General features: G+C 39.6%; 1 protein-coding gene across 2 annotated transcripts in view; it reads left to right on the forward strand.

The window, feature by feature from the left end:
- ARFGEF3 (ARFGEF family member 3) overlaps positions 1 to 20015 on the forward strand; it is an 81938-nt gene that overhangs the window by 9351 nt on the left and 52572 nt on the right. For both annotated transcript variants that reach the window (XM_072330699.1, XM_072330700.1), the window contains exons 3-4: positions 6560 to 6641; positions 9012 to 9143. In XM_072330699.1, the coding sequence (XP_072186800.1) occupies positions 6560 to 6641; positions 9012 to 9143 (214 nt within the window). The remainder of the gene's footprint in view (positions 1 to 6559; positions 6642 to 9011; positions 9144 to 20015) is intronic.

The raw sequence follows: 20015 nt of genomic DNA on the forward strand, positions 1-20015 counted from the left end.
GAACGACCTTAAAAGCACTGTCTAGCTGAGTAAGTTTTCAGCTATATAATTACTATAGCTGGTACGAGTTCTGTTGTCTCAGCTGAACGGGAGATTTAATTGTTTATGTTTGCCTTTTCCAAGAGTAGACCTTTACTTCTGCCATTTGGGCAAATTCATTGGAAAATATGTAGGTAATAAAACCCAACCATTTTAATATCAAAGTATTTTCACTTATAATCTCATGCAACATTTCAGATTGAATAATTGTTGAAGTTCTAGCTAATGAACTATATGAAGTCAAGTTTAGACACTGTCCCCTTTTTCTTTTTGCCTCCATCATTCTTTAGTATGCAACTCATGCTTCACTCCAGAGGCATGTTCAGTTCATTGCAGGGTGATTACACATTGTCTTGGTTTGTAAAGCAAAAGGAGAGTTCTCATCAGAAGGCTTCACCTTTCGTCTTTTATCCTATTTCTCTAAGATTTCTACAAATACTATCAAAAAATCTTCTATTTGAGTGGAACAGTCTGTTGCAGTCATCTGATCTGCCTTGCTGCATTGTGGATGCTTGTGAACCCCTGCACTTGTATGCTGCAAGCTCCAAACCTCTGTCTAAGCTTGACTATTATTCTCTTTGTGAATGGGATATCCATATTTCTTCAGTAGGAAAAAATACATATCTTGAGTACAAGCAAGGATTTAGAATGTTTTCTTCACTAACAATCACTGCTTGAAAAAAACATGTTAATTTTCCATTCCTCCTCCAGGTTTTTAGTACTTCTGTTATGAACAGTGAAGTTGTTCTTGGTCTTTTGTCAAGGTTCTTCAAGCAATCACAGGAAGAGAAGCGTTACAGATGTTTCTGCTTCTATATGCACATCTGTTCATATTGCTGGAGCTTTATACAAATTAAATCACAGCTTTTCTATGGGGATAATATTTTTTTCTCTTTACTGTGTTTAATGGTAACAGCTGGGAGTATATCCAGAATTTTGAGAATTTACCTTTACCATTTATTTTTCTCATGGTAGGCCAGATTTTCTGCTCGATAAGTGAGGTTAATGGTGTTGTGTGCTGTGATTGTTCATTTTAAGCAGTCAGGACTGAGAAGCTCTTCTCAACCATCAGTGTTACTCTGACTAAAAAATGTCAGACTCTGGCTATGGCTGTTCTGCTACTTAGCAAACAGCTTATCAGAAAATGACAACAACAGTGAATCAAGTCATTATCTGCTCTTTGACGGGCTTGTGAATTATTCTATGGAATGCAAATTGCATGCTGATAGCTAAGGTTATCAGCCCTGAGGTTCTGAATTTTTCTTCTCCTATGTAATTTTCAGGGTGGAGATAATACAGAGTGATGTTTTATTTTTAATCTCCTTTTAATCCATTTTCCAGAAGCTAGTATGATTACACCATTTGAATGACGGGAAATAACTTCTATGGTGGTAACAGGTACTTTATTTGTAGTGCCCGTGCCCCTCAGGCAATATGGTGAAGGTTAGGTGAGCCCTGAGACTAATTCAGGCCCTCACAAGAAAGTGTTAAGCGTGTTTTTCCTATTTTCATTACAATTTTCATCATGAGATTGAATTAATGAGCCATTATTCTCTTCTCACTGAAGGCTTTTTCCAATACAATGAGGATAGAAAGATTTTTTTTTTATGATATCTTATTTAAAACAGTCATCTGTTTCGTTCTGACCTTTTTGGCAGTCTGCTTTGACTGGCCTGTTGTATCATCCCTTGTGACATTCCTGCAGGGAAAGAGGTGGGTTGATGAGCCATGGCAAACTCAGACTGTTAGAAAGATCATTTTAACCCAGCGTGCTGAATGTGACGGCTGTTTGTGTTCTCATGACTCATTCTGCAGTTTGTGAAGCTGATAGTGGTGGAGTGGGGTAGCTCAGGCAGGACCTACCTGTACTTCTCCAGATACTGGTTGTGTATTACTCACCTGTTCTTGTCATGGTCTTCCTGATTGACCATGGGCAGGCCTCTTGTGATTCATTCCCTCACCATGGAGGTCTAGTGGTAAGACTCCAGATGGCCTATGTAGGAGCAGGACTGAATGTTCATCCTTGGATCTCTCTGTTTATTGTGTTCTGTGTATCACAAGGTCCACACCTAAAAATGCTACTGTCTCTGATAAAGGAATGCCTGTTAGTGCAAATATTGTTCAAAGCCCTTATTTATTTTTGGGCTTCAGAGTCAGGGGAAGAGAGTGCGTGGCACTCTGTTTTCAAAGGAGGAGGCTACCTTCATGCTATACTCATTTGTTCAATGCTTATGTGCTATACCAGATTTTAATGGGAACGTTGGAGTTAGGAAACCTGCTTTGTTTCTCTGCAACTGCTTTGTCTTGAAAAATCATTATTCCAGGCCCTTCTTCTGGAGTAACTCTAGCCACATCTTTTACATGTACAACCTAAGAGGTAAAGAATGATCAAAAGTGCCCCTTTGTGTTCATACCCCCCTCTGCCTTGTACCCGACCCATCTCATTCAGGTTTGGGACATGCACCTATATGTATATGCACCCTTCTGTGTATCAGTAAGAAAATTTGGGCATTCCAGTGTGAAACTAGTTTCTCTGTGGTAACATAAACAGAAAATATCTGTACCTTTTATACCTTTTAAAGTTTAAAATCCATCAATGTGCACTAGTTTATTCTGAGAACTTCACATAAATAAAGTGTCTTACATGTGTAGCATTATGCAAGCTGAACGTATTGTCAACCTGATGCAGTATTGCAGACAGTGGAGTAAGTAATGTGATCCCGTGGCAGGGCACCATGGGATCACTCAAAACAGGCTGCAATTATAAAACAGTTACAAGGTATAAGGGGAAACCTCAATCGCTTTCTTAATTGCATTCCAAATTATGGTTTACATTATTCTTTGCACAGCCTCATTGAAACTAGTTCTTAAAGGGCACAATTTAATGAGGAGCAACTGTGTTCATTTACGTCATCATCTCCTGTTCTGAGGATTGTCTTCCTTGTCCTTCTGTGTTCTCATACTAGCAGGTAATGCATTTGAAGAGCAGATCAAACTGAAGTGTGGGAGATAGTCAAGCTATTCAAACGCTATGAGGTATCTCTGCAGGTTTTTTGTAGCTATAGCATGGAAATGCTGAAGGTTTTACAGACAGAGTGTATAACAAGAACAGGAAATGACACAGTGCAGTTTGTTTTCTTGAAGAATACAATGGGAACAGAGGCTGCAGCTACCTTAATTAGATTTTTTCAATTAAACATTTTTAGCAAGGATGAGAAGTTCTGCTAATTGAATCTGTTCTAATTTCCATCCCCCCTTTTTGTCATGTTTTGCTCTTCAGTTTCGGAAATATCTCAGAAAACAGTTCTTGTTGTTCTCAGCTGATTACAGTATGTGGTGACAGATGGCAGGCAACATGCTGATGTGCAGAGTAGCTACACGTAAGCCATAGGAACTCCCACCTGTCTTCATTATAATGAAACTTAACTGGATCCAGTCCAGTGACTTAGAACTGCATTGACTTTCTCCTCTACTACCAGTCTCGTTCACTTTAATACAAGAAGTTTGCTGTGCATAAGTAATGCCCCCTAAAATTTATATACTATAAATAAGCTGCAGGAAGTCTAAAAGAAATGTGATATTCTGTCCTGAAGAGGTGCAGGTCTAAATAACCATTAATTTTTAGCATTCCTGCAGTTGCTGCTATACACTACTAAGATTTCTTTTTGTGTGTTTCTGGCTCTTTGAGTACCACTTAATGCATTTAATGCTTTGGCACCTGTCAATCTACTAATTTCAAATGTGAGTTTGCCCAGAGGTTGATACTGATAACTTTTAAAGAAGACTTGAATGTGCTTTGTGTTGGAGATGACTTTCTGGTTTAGAGACATGCCACAGCAGTACTCACAATTTACATACGTGCTACATGTGTTCCCAAGTGTGGGCAAAGCAGATATTAGATGCATAAGTGATACTCAGTTCTATACTGGCTGAAGGATTGCTGTCTGAACCCTGGACCAGATGTTCTGACAGTTTCTGTATATCCCAGTGACTAAAATCTTGAGGAAATGTTTCCCAGATGTTCCATAGTTTTAGCTGTTTTAGATGTGAAACCTATGGGTTTTTAAAGCTTTAAAGAAAAAAATCTAGCTAAAGTGATTTCAGAAGGATCCAAGAAAGAATCTTGCGAGAAAATTGGGCTTTGTGCCTGCTTATCTCTCAGAGCATTCTGAGTAGAGCAAATTGACTACCTTTTTGTTAGAAACCTCTTTTGAGATGCACATGGAGTCTACTCAGGAGTTCTTTAGAAATCTGTGCCATTCAGGGTTATTTTAAAGACTGCTTTTGGTGTTATGCCAGATGGTCTTTTACAGGATCCCATAACTGGCAAGAACTTGCAAACACAGGAAGACTGCAGATTTGTCTCGAGAAATCTTTGCCAAGTACAGAAGCTTACTAGATTGCTTAACTGAGCCATGTCTGTGACTCTAGTCCTTATTTTTAAAGAGGAGGGAGCTGCATTTCAAGGAGTGCACAGCAGTTCCATGTTTCTGAAGGGTAGGCTTAATGATCTGTGCCCCTTTTTGGGCAAGCTGGAAGGGAAAAAAAGGAATGGTTAAAAAGAAAGAGTTGGAATACCAACTGGACCCACCCAATATGGAGTTGATTTTTCAGAGTGGACATTCAGTCCCTGCTTTAAACAGGATCTACTGAAGGAGTTTCAAGCTGAGTTCCCCAAAGCTGAAATAGCCAGTGTTTGGTAACCCAGTCTTTATTTAATCAAAACAAAAAGGCAAGTTCAGGTTGGAGACTATCCATTTTGGAGGGAGATTAGTAGGTTATGGGCAGACTGTGGCAAGGCATGATTTGTAGGTAGCTTTGGCAATTGTCTGAAACTGCTACGACTTCTTAGTTATGAAGGGAGAACTTGCAAAAGAAGCAGATTATACACCATGGCATAGTGTGTTTTAATCTATTAGAATTCGTTCCTTAAGAATTCTAAGAGAGTTGATCAATTTTATTTTTATATACTTCTTAACAAATAACTCAATGTTTGGTCAACTGAAACTAAGTGAATTCAGGTCAAAGGCAGCTCACAGGAAAGAAGAGTTAAAGAGGGAAAACACTTCATTTTGGTATTCTTAGAGATCGAACATTCTGACTCTGCTTTGAGAATACCAGGCATGTTCCAGATGGTCAGGACCGTTTAGTTTGCATTTAGAAAAGAAAATAAGTAACTAGATATTTTCTTTTCCTTCTTGCCCTCCATACAATTGCCTCTAAGAGTGGAAAATCTATGCAGGTGATTCCAAAGGGGCTCTTTGGGGTATGATACTGACATTTGGAGAGCTAAGACTCTCAAGGGCTGGCACAGGATGGTTTGCTATATGCAAACCTTGTTATACAAGTGCAAAACTAGACTCTGTGGGTACAGATAAGTGCCATTATGATATATATGACCTAATGAAGTGTTGCAGATCTTCAGGGAGACTGCAGTCAGACATGGGCTAAGTATCTCTGATTGGGAATGTATTTCCTGCCAGTGAGCAAGATTAGCTTAAAAGGGCTTATGGTTGCTAAGTGTTCTCCAGATGCTGTAAACCCTCTCTGATGTAGAACAAGGAATAAAGAGAGAAGTCAAAGCTCCAGGCAATATTGGTTTTGTCTCCAAACAAGGAAAATCTGGTGTCTGACCAATTAGTCAAAAGCATCAAAACTACTAACCTGGGTTGGTGGTGTATTTTAATATGCAAAAGTTTGTGTTGTTCTGTAATTGAAGTACAGCTTAATCATAGTTCTTGCACATGCTATTTCACATGTAAGCATTTGTGCACACATTTCATAGAATTACTAGCGTTGGAAAAGACCTCTAAGATCATCCAGTCCAACCATCCACCCATCACCAATAGTTCCCACTAAACTGCATCCCTCAGAACAACATCTAAATGTTTCTTGAACACCTCCAAGGATGGTGACACCACCACCTTCCTTGGCAGCCTGTTCTAGTGGCTGACCAGTGTCTCAGAGAAGTATTTCCTAATGTCCAACCAGAATCCCCCCCCTTTGTTTTTCTCCACTTGCTCATGTCTACGCTAGTTTTGGTTGTGGGCCTCTAACATGATAGGACACACTGTACTGTGAAAGAGGCCATAGACCAAAACTTCACAAATAAGAAGTGGGATCTAAAGCTACTTTTCTGGCAACCTGAATATTAAATAGAAGTCAAGTGACTGAAGTACTTACACTTATAATGCTGAGATGAAGAATCAGTAGTGGTCTGTGAATCTCCTTTTTGTGCTTTGCACATTCATTTATGCACACAGAAGGCTAACAATTGAGAAGTATTTTGTGAGAGTTCAGCTTAAAAGGTCATTCTAAAAAGTATGTGAGGACATATGCCAGCTTTCTTTAGAGGGGAAAAGTGCCTTGTGGAGTTGTAGTGAAGCTCTCCTTGTTTACTCTATGCAACTACTATCTTGTTGACAGTGATACAGAGCTTCTTGAATATTGTTCTTTTGAATACTATTTTTAATTCCATTGTTCCCATTCATATATATTTGCTTATGTATTTTTACTTCAGGGAGAAGTGTCTCCTTCCTCTCCAACTGGCTCTGGAATCAAAGAGCATGAAGTTGGCCCAGCAGGCTCTTGCGGGGATGCAGGTATGGCTTAAGTGTGGTGTGTGTTTATGTTGGTAGGTAGTGGGCATCAAGGAAATCTAGGCTTTTCTTTTGAAAAATGCTACAGACGATGTGTCTGTCTTCTGATAGGTGTAACAATGATGTTCATTTTTCTGTAACAGTGTTCAGAATTTAGGGTGAAATGAAGGCTTTTGGTTCTGTAGAAGCTTGAAATTTTCTGCATGTAGGTGTGAGTTCCTGACTTTCAACATGAAATGGAGATGTAGTCTTCCTCATATGGCCCTGTGCCCTCTGTGTGGTCCTCAAAAAGCCATACCTTACAGCTGCTTATTTTCTTAGAGTGATTTTCTAGAGATTTTCTTCACTTAAAGTGAAGTGATGAAGAAGTTAATAAAAGATCCTGAAGCTGTATTGTCTACTTGCAGGGCTTTTTTCCACATTGTTTTCGATATCACTGGATTTGAATGTTTTTGAATTGTAGAAGAAAACAGCAGTATATCATGAAAAACAGAAAGGCATTGTAGTATTTGACAGTATAGAATTAAAAGTGTTTACCTTTCTTTTAATTGGACAAATAGCTATGCAGCAGTAAATTCTTACCACTTCAGAGATGCTAGATGTGGAAGAAACTGTTATACTGATGAGTTGTGAAATGCCTGTTCATTAATAGCTATAAGATTGGTGTGTTATCAATGCTGTTTTGGTCACAAACCCCAAACACAACACCATGTGGTCTACTCTAAAGGAAATTAACTCTATCACAGGAAGAAAAAAAGCAACAGGGTAAGCATAGAAAAGAACACTACTTCATTCCTACTTCTACAGACTTGAAGAGATGGGAGGGAGCTTCAGGACAGGAGTGATGCAGAAAGTACAGGGTAAAGTGGGCTGTTCCAAGAGTGTTCTTGTACAGAGCAAGGTTTTGTTCCTGGCAACTAAGACAAGGTACTTTTGTTCTGCAGTTGGAGTGTCTAGGAGAGCCAGTTCTTGAAAAAGGTTTGGGTGAGTGCATTTATTGCAGGAAGCTCTCACTAATAGGAGGTACCAGGGAAGATGGTTCTAGAGTATGTAGAAGAGGAATTTCCAGTCAAATTCTGAGGAAACTGTTCCACTAAGCCTTGATGTGCTACCTAGTATGTGAATCTGATTTAATTTTTTGTTCTTCATAAGAGTGCACTGAAAAGAGAATGGAGCTGTTGTGGTATTTGAAATGCCGTCATTGTTGTTGTAGGGTTCTGATAGAGCCTGCATTGTACAGGTTCAGCAAACAAAAGCAGAGGTGTTTGATTCTTGTTTGTTTTTAAACAAACAAAACAACAACAACAATAAACCTTCAGGTAAAACAGCAAGAGTAAACAGTGTTTTATTCAGGTAGACAAAGAACATACAGGTATGAACTGGTTGTGAATAAATCAAGGCCAGAATGTTAGAGGAAGTTATTTTTAGAAACTTGTTGATTTTTATGGGAGAAGTGTGAAAATAACAGAAATCTTCTTGAAATGGGCCATGGTTAGCTCAGGGAAGTGAGAACATAACATGAAGAGTTCAGTTAAGTGTTGCTGCCTATCAGCCCTACTTTCAAGCATGAAAATAGACTCTTACAAAAACCTAGTGATAGTCTCTCATGTTTCACTAATATTTTTCATGTTGATTTCCTCAGTCTCACACATCTCTAGTTGCTGGAAGATGCTGGTTCTGATAGTGGCTTTGTCAAGACAAAGGAAGTCTAATTAATCAGAAACATTTAGCCTGAAGCTCAATCAGCCTGTATCAAACCCATTCTTGAGTAGCATATTTGTGGTTCCTACATCACTCATTTGCTACTAGTAGTCTCCTTCTGAGGATTTGATAGTATTTGTGATAAGTCAGCTTTAGAATGACACTAAACGTGTCTTGTCAGTGGTCAGAAATGCTATGTCCACTGTGCTTGTGTTCTGTGTCTTTCAGGATTAGAAGACAGTTGTATCTTTTTTCTCCTATCAAGCAGGGTATCTGCTAGCACTAGCCTCAGGTCTGGGCACTAACCTATTTGGGGATTTTATTTTATTCTTTTCCACTTTGTTTTGGAGGGATGGAAGTCATTACTTGGAACGGTTTGTGATCTCATACTGATTGCTGATAACTGCTTTCTTCTGGACACTCCAGAGGCAGGGTGGGAAAGACACTGCTGGAGTGGCAGCTGGTTCAAAAGATACTAACTTCTACTTCATTGTGGCTTGGATTTCACAGTTTTTGCTGTACTTCCTTATATTACTGGATCACTTTGAATTTTGTATATAGAACATAGCCACTGTAGTATCAACATTAGTACGCTTTGTGTAGTAGTTAACAGCAGCATTAGTCAGAGGCAGTTTTGTGTTCAATCTGTGTGTTGCCATTTTCTCTCTGCAGAAGCTGCTGTCTGATGAGCGGTTTGTATCCGTGGAAACAGACTCTGATGAGAAACAGTTGCTTAATCAGATGCTGAATGCCGTCAAAGTGACTCCTTCGCTCAACGAAGATCTGCAGGTTGAAGTGATGAAGGTTAGTGTTTCCCACATGTCAGTTCCTGCAGCAGGGACTTGTATAACTGCTGGGTTTGGCAAACAAATTAGATGCCTTCTTGGAAATCTTCACCATAGGAACGGTATTTGATTCCTTCCTTCCTGTTGGCAGATGTCAGTTGTTTTCATTTCTGCTCAGTTTCTCCCAGGTAAACGGGAGATAGTTTGCAAGAACTGTGGCCATTACTGTTAACACAATCTGAAACAGGATGAACAAGTCACTCCATGGTAATTCACACATATATGGGGTTGCAGATTTGGAAGTCTGAGTTTGGTACTGGTGCTCATGAGTTGAACTGTAGAGTTTTGTAATTTTGAAGCATGTGGGTAGGTGCTTACTAGTTTGTGTTCCCTTTGTAAAACGCTAATGATGGAGTGTGATGTGTCTAAGCACCAAAATGTTCCTGGACTAATTCATCAGAAAGGTTATGTTCTGCATACTCAGGGAACATTTTCTACTCTAGAAATGCTTCAGCATTCTCCTGCTTGTGTGTTAGGAAGCCTAGGTGCCAGGAGGTATGGTTTTGGAAGGGAGGTGCTGTGAATTTTCTTTGCCCTGTTGTTGGAGTTAGTATATTATAACTTGCTAGTACGGCCATGAAAATAGTGACTTCCAATACCTGCGCTTTTCGCAGTGCATTGCAGTACGGTGGCAGCAGGTTCCCCTTGTGTTTGGATATAAAGTTTGTACTTTGAGGTTTGGTGTGCAATTGCTATTGTTTTGCAGAGAAAATACTCTTCCGGTAGTCTCCTTGTGTCTTTTCCATACCTAGTACTAATTTAAGTGTTTGAATTTGCTTATTTGGCTGTCCTTTACTTTCAAGAATAAGTGTCTTTATTTTTTTGTGTGTGTGACATCCTTGTACTAAAGAATATATATTGCTTGTTCTGAAACTTCTCTGTACTAGCTGTACTCTGCCAGTGAGGCTGGTTGCTTGCCTGCAGCATGCACTCTGTGCCAGAACATGCATAAGGTTGAGCCTAGCAAGAGAGAAAGAGGATTATAGAATCATAGAATAGCCTGGGTTGAAAAGGACCACAGTGATCATCTAGTTTCAGCCCCCCTGTTATGTGCAGGGTTGCCAACCAATAGATCAGGCTGCCCAAAGCCACATCCAGCATGGCCTTGAATGCCTCCAGGAATGGGGCATCCACAACCTCCTTGGGCAACCTGTTCCAGTGTGTCACTACATTTTATGCAAGCAGGATTTTGCCTATAAACAGGCTTAACTTGAAGCATTCAGATCTGCAGCCCTAACCCAGCATGGTTCTTTCCTGCCTGTGGTGAGAAAGGTGAAGGTTTACCTGGCAACACTTCTGAACTGGCACCTTCTCCCTTGTTGTTTGTTTGTTTTTATCTTCCTGAGTAGTGCACATCCAGGATCTTCATGTACATTGTTTCTTTGAAGCAATGATGCAATAAGCAAAATAAATAAATATTTGCATACTGTTTTTAAAACAAACAACTACCACCACCAAAAGCAATGCTCACCTCTGATTTTGTGTAAAAGAGAGAGGGAAACATTGTCTTCCCTCTGAGTGAAATTTTAATGTATAAATCCTTTCCTAAAGTTCTGGATAAATGAAAGTTAAAAGTGGATATATGGTTAAAAATCATTTTTTGTCTTTACAGCCCAAGAACAATGCAAAACTTTTATTTTTATTATTTGAGGGCCAAAAGTTTTAAACAGGATGTCTAATGCTCAAGAGACTTTATATCTGAGACTTACCTAAAAGCTAATAAAAGCTTTTAGGTTGTAACCTGAAGGTTGCAGACGCAGTTGCAACTGCATCTGGGAGTGGAGGTTTGGGACTGTGGTGAAGTCCTCAGGATTTCAAGCAGCTTGTCTCAACAATGTTTATTTTTATCCCTAGATTTGCTAAATAGTGTTGTAAAGGCAGCTTGAAAGTACACATTGAACAGGGTTATTCCATCCAGAGGAGCTCACATATGTTTTTATGCATTGCAGATATTAGACGCTCCTGAATGTGAGGTCTGTATGAAACTGGGTCAGCAGTGATTCCAGCCTGGTTCTTTGTGGCTTGCTGCACAATTGCAGTAGTCTCACAGGTATTGACAATGCAACCAAAAGCTTTTAGTTATGTAAAACAGATTCTACAATCGAAGTACAGGAGTGTAAATCTTGCTGTAATTTGCTGGCATCTAAGCTCCTGAATCACTTCAAAGCTTATTTGAGAAATCATAACCAGAATATCTTCTGTTGTTTCCAGCAAGCGTCCACCAGAAATTCACACTTTCCTAACTATCCATAGCAAATGCTTTGAATATTTATCTATATGGCTCTTTGTCATTCATCTGCTTTGTAAATGTGTGTGAGGGGATTTGTGACCTTGGGAATCAGTGCAAAGTTTTTACATTCAGTCATCTGCAAATAGGGGTTGGTAGTAAAAGAAGGAACACAGGTTAGAAGCACAAGTGCCTTGATATGCTTTTGGGAACTATTAATAATTATTACTCAAATATTATGTAAAAACAATAGATAGTAATAAGTATTCAAGTATTATTTAAAAGTGGCAGCATTGAGCATAAATGGAACAGGAAAACTGTAGTGGTTGCTGCAAGTGAATGAAAAGGAATACTGTCTGGATGTCTTACTGCACTGAGGAAACAGTTGAGGCCACTATTGCAGAAGTGAAACAGCACTCAGCAGTTTATGGCTAGGTAACAGATCCTCCTTATTTTTAAGAGTGAGTGTCATGACATGCTCCACAGATTCCCGTATTGGAGGACTGCAGGAATGGCATAGTGGCAGTGTTGAGGGCAAGGCTGGAGACCAATTGAATTACATCTTGGGCAGCCAGAGAAGATTAATACTGCCTAAATGCAGCTATCAAGTAATGCTCAAAGCCTTCTAAGACACTGTAACAGGTTGCCTAAAGAAATTATGAATGCCCCCTCCCTGAAAGCATTCAAGGCCAGTCTGGATGGGGCTTTGAGCAACCTGGTTTAGAGGGAAGTGTCCCTGCCTAGAGCAGGGTGTTGGAACTACATGGTCTTAAAGGTTCCTTCCAACCCATGATGATCTATGATCTTATGATTCATCTCTCACAATATCTCCTCTGTGATAGGTGGAAGTGATTTTATCCTTTCTATGAACTGTTTGGAAGTGGAATCTTATTTTTGTGTAATAAGCAAATACTAAATTAAACTGCAGGTTAGAGATTGCTGGCAATATCATTAGTCCTTCTGGATACCAGCCACAGATTGCATCTCTCCCTTCCGTGTTTCATTCAGAGCAATTCTGTGGGAGAAGGTTCCAAAGTAGTTACAGTAAAGTTCTTGCTTATCTTTTTGCAGAACACTTAGTATTAGTAAGTAATGAGCATTTCCTATATGAACAGTAGTAGTGTGCCCAAAAGAAGTTGCTGATCTTCTCTGTGAGGAAGGGGAAAAGGCTAAAACTTCCTGGCATGTATGTGCACTAGTAACAAACAAAGGCATACTGGCTGCACTGGATTTCCCATATACTAATTGAAGGTGTCAGTGGTGTATGAGACTTGCATGCTGTTTAAGTGCCAACAGTATCTCAATGACTATGCTGTCTGCATGTTCTCTGTACTTCTAATACGTTTTGACAGAGGTCACTATTTTCACACTGAAAACTAATTTGAGTTTATTTATGTGTTTTAAATCATGTTAAAAGATGCTAGGAAAGCAAGTAATCTGGAAAGTGTGATAGCAGAAACAATGGACCTGATGCAAAGCCACCTTAGCATTTACCTTGCTGTTGCCATGATACTTCATTATCACACTGAAGACCTCATATATGCTGAACCTGTTTGTACTTTTCCTATGATCAGCTGGCAGTGTCAAGAGAATGGAAAATCACACAGTTGTACAGTACCTTGTTGATCTTCCTGTAATCCATCAGTAAGTTAACTGCAGATAAAAATGGAATAATATGTGTGTTTTTTTACTTGCATATTTACACTATAGTATTTGTGTAAGCTAGGAAGGAAGAGCTATTTTGATCACTAATCAAATGTTATCAGTTTTATCAGTGATGCACAGAAGTGACTCAGTGATCTATTGATACATTTGCAGATTTATAGGTGAAACTCAGGGGTAGGAGGGAAGAGGGAGTAACTCACCCTTCGCATTAGACCAATGATATGGCTGCCTTAGATGTTGGAATAATTTGGCTGTGTGATATAGGGCTGCGTTATAACTGATTTGTGTTGAGGAGTAGGGATGTTTTGTTGGCCTCAGCAGTAGATGAGCAAGCAAGTAATCTGCAGCAGAAAGAATTCCTGGGTTTGGGTATAGCTGTGGGGTATGGAGGATCCTGATTCCTTTTTTGGTTAGCTGCTTTTAAATTGTGGCTTCAGATGCTTTAAAATGGCTGAAGTACCTCTGCTTTGTTTAATTAGACCTTTGTTTGCCAGAGCACATGCAATATTGACAAAAGCACTACTGGGTATGGCCAGATCAGCAGAGGAAAATGAAACTAATGGATAGCCGAGCAATTTTCTTTTCTCTCTTTGATATTTGGTATTTCTTCAGCTTAGAAGAGCTAGAAGTTAGCTTTGAATTTTAGAATTTGAACACAACTCTGGTGCCAAAGCAGGGGAAACATAGCATAATGGAAGAGGCTAGAATCCAAAGCCACAATGATATTTTCTTTTACTTCTTTACACTGAAGTTACGGTGACTTCCATTTAGACTTTGACAGCTACCTTAACAATGCAGTGCTTCTTTCTGGCTATTTATGTCTGTGATAGCATTTTTCTAAAATAACAAGGAAATATTAAAAAATAAAGGAGCTCAATGGGCAATTGCAAGATAATGGGTGAGTGGATGAGTCCTCATTCAGAAATAAGCTCACCACAAGCTCTGCATTGGCAGAAAACAAGAAAGGCATAGTTCAGCTTTGAAAATTTCTGGGAAGTTTAATTATATGGTATTTCTGCTACTGTACTCACAGTGTTTTTTGAAACAGACTTGTGGATTTCCTGGAACCAGAATCTATTCTTCCAGTTTTGCTTGAGGAAAGACTGTTCTAATCCCTGTATTTACTTATTACCCACAGTGAACAGCAATTTCATTTCGGAAATGTTAGTTTATTCCCAGTGACTCTTACTTGCATTTGTGTGGCTTAGGTGTACTATTTGCTGATGAGCATAATTTTTCTGTTTTCATTCTGTCGGTTTTCAGTGAACACTCAGCCAAAACTCCTTCTAAGCTTTGAATGAGATTTAATGAACCCTTGCTAAATATGCTGTGTTACAGCAATCTTTTCTCTGTACCTCTTCACTGATGCATTAATACAGCATTTGGGAGCTCTCCAGCAACAATACTAGATAGCTCTTTTTGGGACTTCGGTTCTTGGTTTTGGCTACAGTCAGAAATGAAATCTGGATTAGAGTTGTGTGATGAAAATTAGCTTCTGTAAAGGCAGGTGGAATTGATCAAATAGCTCTGCCTCTGAAATGCTGGTTTTAGATTGAATGTTTGTAATTATCTTATTCCAAGACAGTAAGGGAGAAGGGAAGAGGAGCTGTTTGGTTTTTTTCCTTTGGCCATTTGTGATAGAAAAAATTTACTATGCATTTGAAATGTAGTTCTAAGATGTTTGATCTGAAATGTTGACTGAACAGGAGTCTAAAATCTTGGTCTTTCTGGATTTATTTACCTCAGATGCTGGAAAGTGAGCTGATGGACACAATAAGATCTCACAAATGAGGATATCCTCCCACTGTTTTAAGCTTAATGTTTATGAAATATATCTCTCCACTTATGCCTTGATTTTTGCTTGGTAGAATATAATTTGCAACTGTGTTGTTTTTTCTTGACTTGTGCAGTCAAATGGGCAGGATAGCTGGACTGAAACAACTTGGATTTAAGAATGTGTATGTAGACTAAGTTCTCTCTATACTGCCTCTTCATGAGATGGCATGTATAGATTCCAGGGCACATTTACAAATGAGCATTCATTGGTACAGCAGTAAAATTACAACTGGTGAATGTGAATCAGCAATCTAATTACTAATAGTTGCTGTTAATTAATACATTTTAGTGAATAATTTTGTGATTTCAGGCTATTTTTTCCTCTCTTGGTACATTTTGTGCACTGTGTTATTGGGAACATCTTTCAACATCACTTGAAATACAAATTGCATTCTTCTCTCTTTATGAGCAGGGAAGGACCTGTTTCATATACAGCAAAAAGTTAATGTCCACCTTTATTTTCATGCTTTAATGCAGGACTTGCTTAAAATGCATATTAATAAGAACAAGAAAATAGTAAAAAGAAAAAAAGAAAAAGAAAGAAAAGAAAATGCTGAGAATTTGCAGATGAAATTTTCATTAGTATGTGTTCATTATTTCTCGTAACAGTGGTGCCTGATGTGAGCAATATGCAATAACAGGTTTTTGTCCGGTCCATAATTCAGAGATGTGCTAAGTCTGCATCCATAAAGTGAGGAGTCTGCAAAAACCTGCATAATGTTGTGCACACAGGATTCTTTCCTGCAGTCAGTCCCATCTTGCTATGATGGGGTTTTTAGTGGCTCCCCTGCTCAACCTTTCCATAATTTTAATTGTTGCAATGTAGGCCAACTGCAAATCCAGACTCTCTTGGGTTCATTCTCTCTCTCTCTCTCTTTCTCTCTGTTTCTTTTTAATTCTTAACTTTAGGTAATCAGGTTAATTCCAATGAACTGGGTGATCTACCTTGTGTATTTCAACATTAGCTCATTCTTTCCTGAATTAATTAGGACTGTAATGAATACCTAGTACTCGTAATTAAGATTGTGATATTCCTATAAAGTTGCAACCCCTCCTCCCCCACTTTCTGGTGTCTGACCATCGTAGTCTTGAGTTAAATATCTGAGCTTTCTCCATAACAGTTACAGAAGAGTGGAAGGATAAGAGGGCAGCAGTTTTAGCCCTATGTGGTCACTCCTCCTTCAGTCTCTAACATGGGTAAGACAATGAGCAATAAATAAATAAAATGCATAGATTTTGCAGGTTTATTTGTTATTTCAAGTGCTCGTGACTGGCATCTTTTGCATGAGTGCTGATTTTTAAGAAAAACTTACTCAGAAAGGAGAAATGGGGGAACTTCAACAATGATGGAGTCTTATCACTGAGCTGTTCTGTGCCAGGCCACATATGCAAGCAGTGTGTCTCTGAGCCATACCTGCAGATTTCCCTGTGCTATATGGAAAGTGGCAGGTCTCCAGATCTGGAAAGCATGACTTAACTAACAGCTGTTCAGCTTAGAGGGGAAACACACATTCCTACAGGCTTCAGTCTTAGATGTATATCAAGAAACTTGGGGATCACTTAGCTGTTAAGGAAGTAAACCACAAAGTTTGATCACAAAGCCAAGTACAGAAACCATTTAACTTTCATATATTGCCATTTCATCTTTCCCTTGCAGCCAGCTATGATTGTTTACTGAAGATTATAGTGCTTCCACCCCCCCCTCTTGTTTTTTCCCCCTACTACTGATAGTCTTTTTCATCCCTCTACACTTTCCCCTTGCCTATTTTTCACTTTTTTCCTCATACATAATACTGCCTCTTCTATTTTAAAGGAGTTTTCCAGCACCATGAGCAAGCAGACCCAAAAGCACTTATTTCAAGACTGAACTATTTGAATCTCTCTTTAAAATGTCATTCCTCATGAGTAAAGGACCAGTAGAACCTTGGCATCTTCAGCTGAACTGTCTTCTAGCTCATGAGGTAGTGCAGTATACCTAAATACATTGTAACCTCTGAAGTGCAGGGAAATGCAATCCTAGCAGGTCTAGTCAGCCTATTTTTTATTTTTAAAGAAAAACCTTCCTTCTTAGGTATTACAATTCTGAAGACCAAATCACTGTCAGAACTGTTAAGAAAGTCAGTAAAATATCTGTTAAGCAGTTGCTTTAAATCACTTCTTTGTACAGCTATACTACGTATGCAAAAGTTTCAGTTGGTTTCATAGCACCATAAATAGTGCTCAGCAGTTGTTCTGTTCTAGTCTAGTGAACTAATGAGCATGGTCATCTGGGAGCATTCAGCATGTCACCACTGATAATTTGTGAGGTTCTTCTATAGCAGATACAACCCTTTTGTTTGAAGCCCTGGTGTGTGTGTAGTGCTCAGCATCAGTTTCTGGTGATAACAAGGCCTTTCGTGGGCTTACTGATTCGTGGGAGACACTGTCTCCTTTCTCTTCATAATTAAAAACTACTTGTGTTTTGTATGGTGATACATGATGATACCGTGTGCACAAGTTCATTAATGCACTTCATTTCTTCAGCCCTTGTTTTCCTTCAGAGTCAAAGAATGTAACATGGCCACGTTAGTAGCTATTCTGCCAAGTTCAAAGACATCAGCTGTTCTGTTTTGCAGAAATACTGTATGACTGCTTTAAATGTCAGATTATTAAATAAGATGGGTAGTCCTGCCTTGCTTTCTGTTTTCACTCTTCTGGGGGAGAAAGTTTTGAGAATCATTCAAGCATATATTGTGTACAATTTTACTAGACTACGTGTAAAATGAGTCAGGAAAGACTGATTTTATGAGTCCCATAAAGAGATTAGAAGTGGCTGCGAAATTCAGCTCTCTCAGGTCTAAAGTGGCTGCATGTTTCCCAGCTAGAAGAGACACAGATGTGCAAAGGATGTTCACTAATGGGACTTTGCTGGAAGAATAAAATTGTCACTGGTGTTTCTATATTGGACCTGCACACTTAAATGCAGTGAATTGATGAAGCGTCCTTTTGTCATTGTAGATTACAATTGTTTTTAAGCTTTGTACCTTTGCCCTCCTTCGCTATCTTGGGGACACTGCTTGCTTTCACCCCTTGTTGAGTTCAGATAAGCTCTTCAGTGTGATGATTGCCTTACACTACAAATATGTACTAAGCATTTGGGAAACTTGGCTGGCAGCTCACAACCTAAAATGTTCCCTCTGTAAGAGATCTCTCTGAAACAGACATGGTAAAGTCCATCGCAGTTTAAATACTGTGAGTCATTTTGTGTCTACTGACTTTCAGTGTACTATTAGAAGCACTTTTTTTTCATTCTTACCTATTGTGAAAACTGCTTGTGTGTGCAGTCTTGTACTACAATTGATATCCTGGGACTCCAGGGAGTGGGAATCGTATTTCTTGTTCTATGACAGGCAGAGCTTCAACAGTAATTAAAATTAATGTTTTCATTATGGGTAGGCCATTTACGGAAATCTGATCTCATCCAGGCATTTGCAAGATAATACAAGCTAGTTATAACATCCTAGAGGTTGTGTGATTTTGAAACTATCTCTACAGTTATCTAAGCTCCTCTACAAACAAAATGTTGCTTTAGAGTCTATACCAATTAAGACTTCACCACAGTAATGCAGAGCAGAAGCTCTGCATTTGTTTTGTAGTGAAGGTGGTACTAGGAATTGCTTTGTAATATATATTTTTTTCCCTTCTGCTACAATTGGTTGTGAAAACAAAGTGCCCATGCATAAGAAAGTCTCTTTTCTTAACTTCTTAAATATAGACTGCTTGAATTAGTATCAAGAGCAATTAAGCAGCCTCTGGGATTGCATTGGATTTGCATTGGTAGTAGGGTAATGCAGTGGTGGCTTCTGTGTGAAGGGCCTGGCAGCTGCCCTGTGTTAGATAGGAGCCAGTGACAAAACAAGCCAGCTGCTGCCCCGAGCTGAGCTAGTGAGTGATGCTGGTTGTGCCTCATTGATAACATATTTATCAAAAGGGCAAAAAATGTTGCACAGCAGCTGTGAAAGGGAGGAGTGAGATGCGAGGAAACGGCCCTGCAGCCCCCAAGGTCAGCACAAAAGGAGGGCAGGAGGTGATCCAGAAGTGGAGCAGAAGGTCCTTGCAGCCCAGGAGAGGCCCACAGAGAAGCAGGATGTCCCCCTGCAGCCTATGGGCACCACATGGATATCTCCCCATGCAGCCATGGAGGAGCCTGAGGTGCAGCAGTGGACGTGTCCTGAAGGAAATAGAGTCCATGGAGAGCCCCATAAGAGCAGCCCAGGCAGGACCTGCAGTCTGTGGAAAGGAGCCCATGATGGGAAATGGCTGGGGGAGCTCTATCTGTGTGGATTCATATTGGAACAGTACCTGAAGGGTGGGTCCCGTAGTATGAGCCAGTGTTGGAGCAGTGCATGGAGAGCTGCAGCCTGTGGGAAACCCACACATGATTGGTACAAGATGGACAGCATCCCAGGGGAAGAATCCCACTTAGAGCAGAGGCAAAGAGTGACCATGAAGGAGCTGTAGAGATAAAGCATTACGAACTGACTGCAGCCTCCATTCCTCCTTCCCCTGCATTGCTTGGGGGAGTTGAGTCTGGGGAGAAGGGAGGGAAGGTAGTTTGAATTTTGTGTTTGTTTGTTTTTTTTTCCCCACTATCCTACTCTGTTACTAATTTTCAATCAATTAAATTAACTGACAGTAATTGGTGAGCAATCTCCCTGTCTTTACCCTGGCCATGAGGTTTTCATCACATATTCTCCCTGTCATGATGAGGAGGGGGAATGAGAGCAGCATGGTGGGCACCTGGGGGCCAGCCAAGGTTAACCCACCACAGGGGTATACTGTCTGGCGAATCAGTGTTTGTAGTGCATTTGAATGATTAAAGGTTGTTTGTTTGTTTAATCCCATCTTTCATCCAGTAATCTCAGAAAACTGCTGTCATCCTGTTCCACTGAAATGGGAAAACATGAGTTAAGTGCCTGGAATGTAGCCAAGACTGTAAATGAGCTCTGCAGCAGTGCTGATAGCAATCATAACTGAGGGTAGTCTTGTGCGTGGTCAGAGACCATCTTCCAGATCTTAGAAACAATTTGTAAGGGAATATGGTAACAAGTGAAGTAAGCCAAG

The sequence above is a fragment of the Excalfactoria chinensis genome, chromosome 3 (assembly GCF_039878825.1).
Source record: "Excalfactoria chinensis isolate bCotChi1 chromosome 3, bCotChi1.hap2, whole genome shotgun sequence".
NCBI classification, from domain to species: Eukaryota; Metazoa; Chordata; class Aves; order Galliformes; family Phasianidae; genus Excalfactoria; species Excalfactoria chinensis.